Below are 13,436 nucleotides of genomic sequence, written 5' to 3' on the forward strand. Positions count from 1 at the left end.
TACTTAATGATCGGAAACCGTTTTTACCTACAAGGTCAATGTGACCTTGACTTTTGACCCCTTGACTCCAAAATAAATAGAGGTCATCTGCTGGTCATGACCAATCACCATACCCAGTTTGAAGTTCCTAGGCATAAGCGTTCTTTAGTTATTGATCGGAAATCGTTTTTACCTACAAGGTCAATGTGACCTTGACCTTTGACACCTTGACCCTAAAATCAATAGGGGTCATTTGCTGTTCATGACCAATCACCATGCCAAGGTTGAAGTTCCTAGGCCTAAGCGTTCTTAAGTTATTGATCGGAAACCGTTTTTACCTACAAGGTCAATGTGACCTTGACCTTTCACCCATTGACCCCAAAATCAATAGGGGTCATCTGCTGGTAATGACCAATCACCATAGTAAGTTTGAAGTTCTTTAGGCCTAAGCGTTCTTTAGTTATTGATCGGAAACCGTTTTTAATTTCAAGGTCAATGTGACCTTGACCTTTGACCCCTTAACCCAAATATCAATAGGGGTTATCTACTGGTCATGGCCAATCACCATACCAAGTTTGAAGTTCCTAGGTCTAAGGGTTCTTTAGTTATCACTCGGAAACCATTTGGTCTACGGACCGACGGACCGACAAATGCAAAGCAATATACCCCCTCTTCTTTGAAGTGGGGGCATAATAAGTTATAATAATTATTTGAAAAAAAAAAAATAAACGTGATGAAAAAATTTAAAAAGAAAAAGGATTGCTTTTATTTAGACACGTGACTAAAGTTCTCGCTAAAGAAAAACAACATCCATAAAAATGCGTTATTTACATCGCACGGTTTACACATGCATCGGGGTTTGCCTGAAAAACGAAAGAGACTTTTTGACGAAAGTGAGTGAAAGTGACTTTAAAAATATGAATTATAGCGTTTTAATAGAATTTTAAAATAAAATTGCAGTTTGCCGACGAATAATATAAAAAACTATATTTTTGTAAAAAAAAATCATTATGATGATTTATAGCCAACTTAATTGCATTAGTTTTATATTCAACTTCAGCGATCTTCCTTTCGCCCACACTGAAACATACGAAAGTGACTTATAAAATACTTAATATAGTTATTTTAATTGCAATTTATAATTTTTTTTTTCATGAATTGTTGATACTTTGTTTTCCAAAATAATGATTATGATGATTTAATATCAAAATATTTGCATAATTTCTATACTGTATACAAGTTCAGAGATCTTCCTTTCCCTCACAGAGAACAATACGAAAGTGATTTATTCGGACGACTGTGAGCGAGAGGAAATGAAAGTAAAAATATTAAATGTAGCGTTTAAATTGAATTTGCAGTTTGTAGACGTATATTATGAAAACTAAATTTGTTTTGGTTGATTTTTTAAATCATTAAGATGATTTAATCTTCATTTATTTGCATAATGTTTATACATTAGCTGAGACATCTATCTTCCTTTCGCTCATTGTGAACCTGACGAAAGTGACTTATTGAATATCAAATATAGCGTTTAAATAGACTTTAATATTAATATTGCAGTTTGAAGAAAGTACAGTACCAAAGGAAGTTAGAATTCCTTTTTTCCAGCATAAGATATGGACCTTCATTACTTTTTATACTGTATACATATTTCACAAATTGTGTAACTTCAATTACTGACTTTAACAAAAATTCTACTGCCGGCGTTTAAATATTAAACTTGTTTTTAATATGAATATTCATCTAGAAGGCAAAATATTCATTTCGTTAAATAGGCTATATTCCCACTATGCTATAGGCACATTATGCCTCAGAATTGAATAAATTTTTATTTTCTAAGAAATGGCAAGCATAAATTTTGTAACATTTAAATAATTATTTAAGAGCAAGTTGAATGCTTGTAATCTGAAGTAAGTAGCGATAAATATAAAATAATGTGTCATAAAAGTGGCAAAATGTAAACAAAGTAGTATATTTTGACTTCCTTACAAAATACTAAATCGCTATACCTGTGCAAACTGCCAAATGCAGCAGGTGAACGAAATAGTTTAGGTAATGCTCAATATGTAAATTTTTGGAAACTTTAACATTATACCAAAACTAAAAAGCTTTTGACAAGAATAAAGGAAAGCATTTCTGAGGCATAATGAGCATTTAACCTTAAGTCGGCATATGTTTTGCGGTTGTCTACCGGAAGGCGAAGTCACGACCACACATTATAATTGTTCAATATCGTGTCTTCGACTTTCGGGGACACGAGGACACGAAGACTTGACAAACTGATCGATCAATGTGTCTTTGTCGTTTGTTTCTTCAGGCGATGACATGACAAATATAGGGCGCCAATACGAAGATTTTTAACCGCCGACACGATAATTCTACAGAGGAAGATCTCGTGTTTTCTCCTATTGAAATATCGTTATATTTCCTTAAATGCATCATGTCTTTGTGTCGACGCCCATTTTTATTTACATATATTTGCATTCTTTATTTTTCGGTGGTTTTTTTTTTGGTCGCAACGACATTGTAAAGGTCATATGCGGACTTCCCAGTGTTACTAGTTTAGGAAGAAGATCTGCATTCTCATCTAAAAAGTTTTTTTTACTTTAATAACAACTTTGATTATTTAACTTCTTTTAAGTGAAGACTTCCTCCTGTGGTTATCGGCAAATCTATTCATACTAAATGATTCAAATCACTAACACCTGGCAAACTTCTACTTTGCTACTATGCTTACAAGAAATCATGGATGACCACAAAAAATAATGGACGACTTGTTGAAAATGTTGACAGAATGATAAGAAAGGCGAAACAACGCTCGACCACATCCTAACATACAACTTTCAAATGTAAAGCTACAGTTCTACCCCGCCCTTGACGGTCAGCCAGTGGACCAGGGGATCATCATGGCAGTAAAGCTTATGTACCACAAACGTCAACTTCATCATGTCTTTGTTGAAATGGAGAAAAACAAGACTTTAAATTCTTTAGGAGATTAATGTCTTATAGGCCATTAATTGGATTCATAGAGCATGGTATGATAGAGAGCCATCAATAATAGAGAAGTGTTTTAATAGTGTAGGGCTTTGTGACAGAATTGATGAGTCTAATGAGACTCTTACCTGAAATGAAAGTTGTGTAAATGAGGATGATTTCCATCATCTTTATGTTGTGAAACTAAGAAAGGAACTCTTTGACTGTGAGGTGAAGGATCATCTAAGCATTTACAACAATTTCAAAACTTGTGATACTGATGATTTGGACAAAAATGCAAAAGATTCTCTTGAATGTGAACAATGTGTTGGAAATGCTGGCGATCATCATTATGATAATTATCTAATGAGAATTATTTTGTGCCTAAACATATTTCAAAGAATGAAGCAAATGACTGTTTAAATAGGTCGAAGCAAATGGTTTTCCAGATTAGAAATGAGCCTATGTTTAAATATGTGATGGATTGTGATGATTTTTCGGTAAATATGAAAATGGCTACTACTACTACATGTATACAGGCAACTATCACTGATTTCTTTCAAGTATGTCAGTAAAGACGTTTTTTTTGTATTTATTTTGATGACATTTCTCTATATAGTGTTGCTTACATAATTTCTTTACAGGGAAACATCATGTTTCAGAAACCCAAATTTTATACAGTGTTGAGTGTATATTGTATGTTTCTATTATGATGTATGATTTTTCGATGAACATTTAGCAGTGGCAGATTTATTTCAGAAACCAATTAAAATGATGTATGTTTTACACTGCACAATTATGATTTGTGAAGGTGAATATAATGATTGTTAATGAAAATGGAAAATTGACTATGAATTAATTTATGAAAATGAATAAAATGAAATAAATTTTGAAATTAATACACAAGTTTGTAACATATTTTATATGTATATACATGTATAGGATTTACATACTAAGGACAATGGATCAAACGTTTTATTAACAACACTTCAACGGTATTGTACATCAACCGCTTCTACTCCTTCCTTTCCGTGGCTGCTGTAAACAGATTTGGCTGCATATATACTTATAAAAACAAGGGCAACGTTGTCGCAAAATACCCCTTTCTTAAAATCTGTTGATGGACATGTGGGCATTATATTCGTGCAAAGCAATTATGTATGACCTTGACATTTGAACTGGATCATGTTTGAAGCAATACATATAATAGTGGTGAACATTTCTATTAAGTATCATAAAAACTCTTCCATGTATGTAGGAGAAATGCTGCAGACGAAATCCAGATATTTCATTATCTTTAGTGACATTGACCTTGCGTTAATTGACTTAAAATATAAGTGCCATGGCGGTAGTCATGATAATGACGATTTGTTTAGCAATCCCTCATTAAGTGATGACTAAATGGTCCATATAATCATCTTCTTTATTTTATCAGAATTTTAACCCCTATGTATGACTTTGACTTAAGCCACAGGGACCTGAATTTTGCGCCTGACGCTCTGTCTCAAAATGGTGAACATTTGTAAAATTACTCTTTGCATGTAGTATATTTGCTCAAGACAAGCGTTCTTCCATGACCTCTATGTGTGACCTTGACATTTGACCTAAATACCTGGTTATGCGCAGGACACAACTTCTTTCAAGGTCAAATATGTTTTTGAAGTTTCATAGAAATCCATCCATGCGTGTAGGAGATATGCTCTAGAGAAAATCTGGAAATTTCATCATTTTCAGTGACCTTGACCTTGCATAGATTGACATAAATTACAACTGTCACAGGTGTTGCAATGATAATAAACATTTGTGTCACAATTCCTCGAAAAAAGATTGCTAAATGGCCCTTTTACACATTTTCATATTTGTATGTGAACTTTTACCCTTCATGACCTTTAGTTACGCCACTAGGACATGGATTTTGCGCGCAACACTCTATCTGATAATGGTGAACATTTGTATCATATTAAAATCCCTCTATGCATGGAGAATTTTTGCCCCGGACAAGCATATTCAATGACCTCTCTGTGATCTTGACTTTAACTTATAAACACGGTTTCACATAGTGGTGAAAATTTGTATTAAGTTTCATCAAAATCCCTCCATGTTCCAGACAATAAAGATCGCCGAAAGCTCGTCAGACCATCCGCTTCATAGTGGCGCACCTATAATACAACATGTGTTTCAACACATGTAACTGTATTAAACTCACTTTATAGCTCTAGACTAGTAAACTCGGTAACGTCTACATAAATTACTGTGTCAATCTCTACACAAATTATTCTCGCATCCTGTACATATAAATAACATGAAACAAGTTAATTGAGATCCCAGGGAAATTGTGGTCCCTTGACTAGTACGCAGATCAAAATAAGCAGTTTTTTATGATTTTCTTAAAATAAATCTCTCGACTATAAGCTGCATATATCTTTAAAGGGAAAAAATAGAATAAAATAAAAAAAGATTGAAGAATTATAGAAGGTTGTTGTTGGTATATTCAGCGTTTATAAAAAAACTGTTCTAGAACAAGATATTATAATTCATCATACAAATGTTAGTGTGACATCAATTTTAAAACTTATCTTTTTTTTTGTTACAGAACTATTTTATAAGAATATGATAACTTTACATTTATATTATTTTTATCGATATTTGAAATAATTGTGGAAATGTACCCATTACACACCAATCCACGTTAATATTTTTCTACGCTAGGAAATTTCCCGTCCTCTAAAATGTCGTCTGTTTCATTTTTTGAATTTGATCCAACATTTTCAAAATATAATGCAATAAATGTGTAAGAGATATATATAGGACTTGAATCAAAAAACGTACTGAAATACTACGTGCGTCTCGCCATGAATAAAGCTGCTTATATTCAGACAAATGTGTTAACTATCAGCAACATTTTTGCAAATAGTGAAAACATATGTAAATTCAGTGAATTGATATCGTTGCAAATGACTGATTTAAATGAAAACTATATGACAGTTTCTACTTTCAACAAATTATTTAGATTTATCCCAGATAACTTTCCAAAAGTTTAATTAACATAGGAATTTTTTGTGTCGTTTCAGTTTATAAATAAATTCAGTTTATCTAAAGTTGTGCAAGGGAAATTAAATTTTATTTTAAAAGGACAAGCAGATGATCACATTTGCAACCAAAATCACCAGGTAAGTTCAATTAAGCTATTCAAATATGATGTTATTTATTTTATAAATATGTAACTTCTATATATTGATACACAGGGTCAAGATAATGATGATGATTGGGATGGTGGTGATAATGGTAATGATAATTATCATAAAATTAATGCTGCTGCTGATGATGATTATGGTATAATGGTGATGATGAGATTAATTATAACAATGGTCACAATAATAATTCATAGTAACGATAGCAACACAAATGATAAAATGTATGTTGCAAATGTTTAGTAAACAGTAAAAGAAAAAAGATTATTACTTGTACATACATTATCTGGTGCCAAAGAGTGTTTGTTTGTTGTTCTTGCTGTAACATTTTTTTTTAATTTTTATTTTTTGCAGACTGAGCAAACAAGAAAAAACGCCTTTCCTTTGTTTGTATTATTGTTGAACTACAATTTGGTTTTACATATGTCTTGACAGTTATATTAATAGAAACGAAAAACAAAATCGTTCAAAAACGGAAAAAAACTGATAAATGAGTGTTAAATTAATATACTACTCATGTACATTTTTTCATTCAGGTTCTCAGTAGGGTCTAGATCTCATGAGATTATGACTCTGTGACATTACCCTCATAACTGAAATCAGTGTTTAAGGGATGTATGTATCCCATCTCCATATTGCTCCATATTGTAGTCTTTGAACATCGTAATTTTAAAGTTGAAATAGCTTTGAGGGAAATGTAAGCATAATCTACATACATTATAGCTGTAATTCTTCTTTTTTCTAAGTAGGTGAGTGTCAGTTAAGAGCCAACATTATTTTAAATTCTACGACGTTGCCGCTTTGGACATATTTAATATCACTGGTTTAACACAAACTGATACTTAACTTACAGTTTGTAACAAAAAATGACAGGAGGCAAAGTTCAGAAGAAAAAAAAACGCCGAGTATAGTTATTCTTGCTTCGTCAGGCCCTTGTAGGTGATTTTCCTTGCTCTGTTTTACTTTAAGGCATTCAGTACTTTGGTAATGGTCATTAGACAGTACCTTTTTGTACATGTTTACACGATCATTTATGTGTTTTATCTATTTCGTTTAATGTGAACATGACCCTTGTTAGTATTTCATTTGGTGGGGATTTACTTTATTTATACTGTATTGTCATATAGGAACATATTGGGGCTAAGAATGAGATTTGGTGCGCTTAAACCGATTTCAACTCCCCAGTGATTTAACTTCCACTGACCGTTCCAATGTGGTACGATCTGTGCTCCTTCACGTGTTCAAATGTGTGTATTGTGGATTGTTTATTCGATGAAGAATCGTCGAGGCTGAATTGTTTGTCGCATCTTTATCTGAAATTTGCAAATTTAAATTAAATTGTTACATAACAAATGTTGTAAGTCTTCTTTGTCTAACATACAGAATGTTAAGCCTTGGTATTGTGCTGGTTTTATGTGCATCATTCGTGACGTCAGCAGTTACGGAAACATGCAATGAGATGCCATCATGTTCTCTTTTTCCAAACCAAGACCGCGGTATTGTGTCTGTACAAGACATGATCCAGGTAACACTTACTTGTCTTATTATTTTTAAAGCTCTGAGTGTCTTTATAGTTGTTTCTGTTTAATAATGAAATTTACGGTTTGTTCTTGTATGTGTCGATGGCGAAAAGTAGCATGCTTCAAGATTCATGCTTATTTTTATGAACGTTTGGAAATTGATTTGAAAGTAAAAAATTGTTAAAAAAAATTATGTACTAAATACAAAAGTCATTTAAAATCCACTAAAATTACCAAGAAAAAAGTCAATATCTCACAGTAAAACAATACAATGCTGGAAATTACAATATCTGCAAAATGTAATGCAAAAAAAACATTGTATAATGATTTCATTACACAGGAAGTGCAGTCAAAACATTGGATAATGATTTACTACTCGCAATTTTCGACCAAACAGACGTATGGTAAATGTAACTTTAGGTGGAATGCTCCCGACTCCGACCAAAACATACGGAAGGACTTAATGTGCTAGTAAGTTTTTTTGTTTGGTACAATGTATTGGGCTCGTGTCCATTAAGTATATGTTAGTGTTCATCCGTGCTGTTCTATAGAAACTAGAAACTTCTACGGGAGCGATAGGGACAGGAGAATATTTCTTATTTCCGTATAACAGCTTCGGATGAACACTAACATACTAAACGTGAAGCTATATTCAATATCATTCTTTCCCGCTTCATTACGTCACCGTGCGGGTCTATGAAGTCGAATATGAACGGATTTCGGTATAGTATCGACTATGTTCTTGAAAATAAACGCACATAATTTTTAAGAAATACTGTGTTTTCATTGGTCGACAAATAAACTTGGATACTTAGAAAATATTAAGATCATGATCATTTGACTTAATTATTTTATTCCAATAGTGTTATAAAAACTCTGATTTGCAAAGATAAAGCCTATTTGGGAATAACATCGCCGAATAATAAAACAAAAACAAAATTAATCGCATCAAAATAACTTTAACGGATGGATGTTGGAATCAATAATTGAATAAACTGTAAAATACCTATTTCTTGCAAATTGAACAATAAATTAATACTTAATTTCATAGTCATGTTATTCTTTTAAGTCCAGTTTTATCATTGACAAGTAAATATTACATACATGAGAATAAACAAGGGAAAAACATGAGTTTTAAAATTTGACCCTGACTTTGATCCTGATCCATAAATCTTTGCGAACAAGGTCCTTGGTCACTGCATGCTGTCCCGCCTCGGGTATATAAACGAACGGGTCAAGAGAGAGAGAGAGAGAGTCTCGACCGAATCATGAGTGTTGTCACGTGATAAGATTTGAAAAAAACGTGATCCCTCGTATAGACAAAAATCCAAAAAGCACGCAAAAAGGACAAAATTGAAAAGTTGCATGCTCGGTTTGATTAGGCTTGTTCATGGACCGTAATGGAATGTGCAATCTACTGTCAACGCCCCTATCACCAGCTAAAGCAGAATTCAATATTTAAACATGTAATGGTAAAGTTTTGAATTTAGAAACATTCGCAGATGGGTTCATACGGCGATGGTCATCGAACCTTTGATTTGTTTGTAAGAAGTGGCGTATGGTCCCCAAGTAAGAAAATGTCTGTGCCCTAAACGAGAAAAAAATGGGCGGAACCAAACAAAATGGAATTTCGAAAGGGTATCAGGGGTTATGAACCCTGCATATCACAGATAAGCTGTCAAATCAAAAGACCAATTTAAAGTATAGTTCGGAAATTAGGTTTAACTCAAAACCATGGAAACCAAGTCTAAATTACCCTGGAGTTTCGGGATTTCGGGATTGATCTTTTGTCAAGTAATTTTGGATACCACAAGCTTAATACTTAGCGGAATATTAAAACATTTATACATTCATTTTTCATATCCCTTAAGATTAATAAACACAGGTTATTTATTTACATTTTTGAACAACTGCGACACATTAATATAACTTGTTATTTATCAGGGGTTATGAAGCCTGCATAAGCATGCCACAGATAAGCTGTCAAAAGACCAATTTAAACATGTTAAAGTCTAGTTGGGAAATTAGGTTTCACTAAAAACAGTGGAATTCCAGTCCAAATTACGCGGGGGATTTCGGGTTTGATCTTTTGTCAAGTAAATTTGGAATGCCACAAGCTTAATCTGTAGTGGAATAATATAACATTTTAACATTTAAACTTGTATTTCATACCCCTTTAGATTCATAAACACGTGTTATTAATTTACTTTTCCAGAATTTGAACAACTGCGACGCATACATATAAGTTTACTTTTTGTTTCAAATTTCAGCAACATTGACATTGAAAAATGTGAAAGCTTCGATCAAATTGTCAAACGCAAGGTGTCTGACTGCAGTCGAGTCGAAGAATACGGTAAAATACTTGTGTAAAACTGAAACAAACATAAAGATTTTTAGCACACTTAGATATTATTAAAACATATCATTTATATAACAAATTTTGCTATTTTATGTCAATGTGTTTCTTCATTTCCTTGTAAACAAGCGTCCAGTCAATTTGTAAGCTTAAACTCGTCCACGATGACGTAGTTTTAAAGTAAGGGGAAATGGTTTTAATTGACTGAACATCAATTATAGAAATAAAAACAGCATGACCCCATATTCACTTTTATTTCAAAAATAAATGAAATTTTGAAAATATATTCAAGAGTGAAAAATTGTGCACTGAACAAAAACAAAACTAATTTGCTCATTGCAAAAATAAAATATAGAAAGAAAAGAAAGGTCAAAATATGCAAATCACGAAATTAGAGGTATTATGATACATTTTGTAAAGTCAATCATAATTAAAGTCAGTTATAATCCCACAAAACAATCGTTTCTTTTAATTTTCCTAAGTATGTCTTTTTTGTTTGATTTTTTATTATTTTTGGAAATACTCTGATTTTATTTAAATATTCTTGCTCATCTGGAAGTACGTATAAAAGCTATAAAGAAGGGAAGTTACCAAAACATGTATGATATACATTTCCCGGCCTAAATCCACCTTTACTTGTATACAAAATTTTGATCATCACATACATACAATTATATGCATATTTTAAATTTATTGATAATATAAATTGTTTCACTTACCGTTTAAGAAAATACCAAATTGTATTCGAAGTTTTACAGTCAAGATTTGAAAACGTATGTTTGGTTCTACACATGTTATACGTCCGATGAAGGCAACGATTGCACTGCAGAATATATTGACCTTCTCGTCAGCAAAAATAAATTCCCTGGTAAGTATACAAATTGAAATTGAAAACGGATAGATACTGTTAAAAAGTGACTCGTCTGTAATTGAAAATAGCAAGTAAGCCCAAAGCAAGTTATTCGGCATATAGACATACCTATATGTAGTTATTGTGTACCCCCAGTAGCAGATTTGTTTTCTTTATATAGCTACAAGCGAGGTTTCATATTTAGTCTTTCACTTGTAATTCAACAAGGTATTTTTGAAGTTTTTGCTGCTTCTTGAAAAAAATTGTGTTTTGTCAATTAAAATTTAATTTGCTGTATCCTAGTTACTAACCATTTCCCTACAAATTTCAATTTACCTAACCCAATCCTTTGTTTCTATTCCCCTTACTATTGTACCTGTCGGTCTTTCACTTAAATACATTTTTTACTGTTATTTTTCAGTTTCCTTAATTTTCAATAACAACACCTTGTATTGTCCCTTTTCATTTATTATCTGGTGCCGTCCTGGCTTCCGTGTAGATGGTGTTTTGTAGCTGAATTGGTTTCGGGCTGTGTTCAAAGAATGCCGCCTTTCCTTGTTGATATTTGTTCAAAAAGTTTGTACGTGCCTCGACAAAGAAGTACTCGGCGTTCGGTCTTGCTTGAAACTGTAAGCCTTGTCCTATGCTATTGCTTTCAGGATGATTAAATCATGAAATTTATATATGCATGTTGCACATATATTGGCAGATTCGAGCGATAGTGAACTTGATCTTCAGGGTCTTCCTTGGCATCTTATAGCTACAGACCTGAAAACTCATTTTAACATGGATATGTCCGATGACAAAGTGAAATTTTCGTGGAAAGGACCAGGTATGGAATCTAAAAGTTTTATTAAATACATAAACTGAATCACTTATGATAACATATTCCTTTTATTTAAGTGTTGCGTCTTGACGTATTTGTTCGTAAACTTTTACACTATTTGGAACAGTTTTAAACACGATAATGCAAGAAGTTTTTCGATGAATTCTAATATCACTTAAAGTAAAAAAATCAGGTCCTTAATGTTGATATGTGTTTAACAAAAAATCGTAAAGTTTAGATAATGAAAAGCCTTTGGTGACCTATCGCCTCTCCGTGCATTATTTCAGGAACGATTTGATTACCTAACTTAGCCATAAGCTTGTTGGATTATTTAATATGTAAGTTTATTTCAAAGAACAATATTTAGGTTATTTTCTGAAATATTTAAAAACATATATATGTAAACTTGGCTACGGGTTTCTTTCAGAATGTGGATTTGATGGCAAAGTGATCAAAACTAGCGGTGCGAGCAATGGCAGACAGAACATCGTTGCTTTCTTTGTTATCATGTCATTATACACGCTTCTATTCTAAATATATATAAGTATTTTACTTATACAAGGGATGGTCCAGAAACACCCGGTATAAAGCCATAAATCCAGTTATATTAATTAAAAGTTCATATAAAAACAATGCGTAATATATCCTTTTTATATTGAAACAAGAATTATAACAATCAAACACATTAAGATCACCACAGGCATATCTAAGCAAACATAGTGATGCACATACTGCGTAAATGGTATCAGAACGCCATAAGCAGTGAAGTCAAAACAAACATAAATGTTTCCAAAGTATTTACCGCTGTGTGCGCCAATAAGGTCGATGCCTAATAACTCATAAGGTGAATGATAATGTTCTTATGCAATAAAGAGTCATCTGTTTAAAAATGCGGATGTCCCTTACCGCTAGTTTGGTGTGCTTACAACTCAAATCTATACGTCTTATACAATTGTTGTTTGATAGTGGAAAAATCAAACTTATCTTAAGTTAAAGACATAAAATATATCCATTTCTTTATATCATTTGAATAAAGTTGTGTATGATAAAATTAGATATTTAAAAAAAAAACGACAAATAAAATGTACGAAAAAATGTTGTTGTTTTCGTTTATCGTAGCTGATTATTCCTAGGTAACAAAGCAAATGAATCCATCGGTTTGGATTAAGTTAACTTTGTATCATTATATGAATAACTTTTAGATAAAAAATTAATACTGGTCTTTGAGCTGCAAATTGTTGACAAAAGTTTGTGAATGTGCCGTTTCGATGCAACTAAAAACCGTTGTAACTTGATTACACAATAATCCAATAAACAAATAAAGTGATATTTTAGCATGACATTTATCGGCTTTTACACCAAGCTACAAGGTCCATTTTTGTATCAGACATTTGTGTGTATTTATAAAATTTCAACATTGGTCTTTGAGCTGCACCTCTGTGGCGTTTCTATGATTATTTAAGGCGGCCTGAGATGGTACTGGATCATTAAATCAATTATATTTTGCAATAAAGTAGATGAGACATCTTTTTTGCGCAAGTATATATTAAATTAAGAAACATAAAACAATCGGAATTATAAATAAATATGTCAATTACCTATTTCTAGTAGTAAGCTGATTTCTCCTTATCAAAATTATATGGTTCAACAATAAATTATATTACTTTTGTCTGAGGGATTATTTTTTTTTAATTAAGGTTAATAATTATATGAGCAACGTTCACACTTTCGAAATGGACGA

At 32.3% G+C, this 13,436-nt stretch overlaps 1 protein-coding gene across 1 annotated transcript; it reads left to right on the forward strand.

Annotated features, from left to right (window-relative positions):
- Nucleotides 1-5,962: 5,962 nt before the first annotated feature.
- Nucleotides 5,963-12,781, forward strand: LOC132732007 (uncharacterized). Its single transcript, XM_060718342.1, has 7 exons — nucleotides 5,963-6,122; nucleotides 7,527-7,668; nucleotides 8,004-8,134; nucleotides 9,934-10,016; nucleotides 10,747-10,887; nucleotides 11,579-11,701; nucleotides 12,123-12,781. Exons 1-7 carry the CDS (start codon nucleotides 6,094-6,096, stop codon nucleotides 12,227-12,229), a joined length of 756 nt encoding a protein of 251 aa, XP_060574325.1. The 5' UTR covers nucleotides 5,963-6,093; the 3' UTR covers nucleotides 12,230-12,781.
- The last annotated feature ends 655 nt before the right edge of the window (nucleotides 12,782-13,436 follow it).

This window comes from Ruditapes philippinarum, unplaced genomic scaffold, assembly GCF_026571515.1.
Source record: "Ruditapes philippinarum isolate M1 unplaced genomic scaffold, ASM2657151v2 ctg2340_1_1_1_1, whole genome shotgun sequence".
Taxonomy (NCBI): Eukaryota; Metazoa; Mollusca; class Bivalvia; order Venerida; family Veneridae; genus Ruditapes; species Ruditapes philippinarum.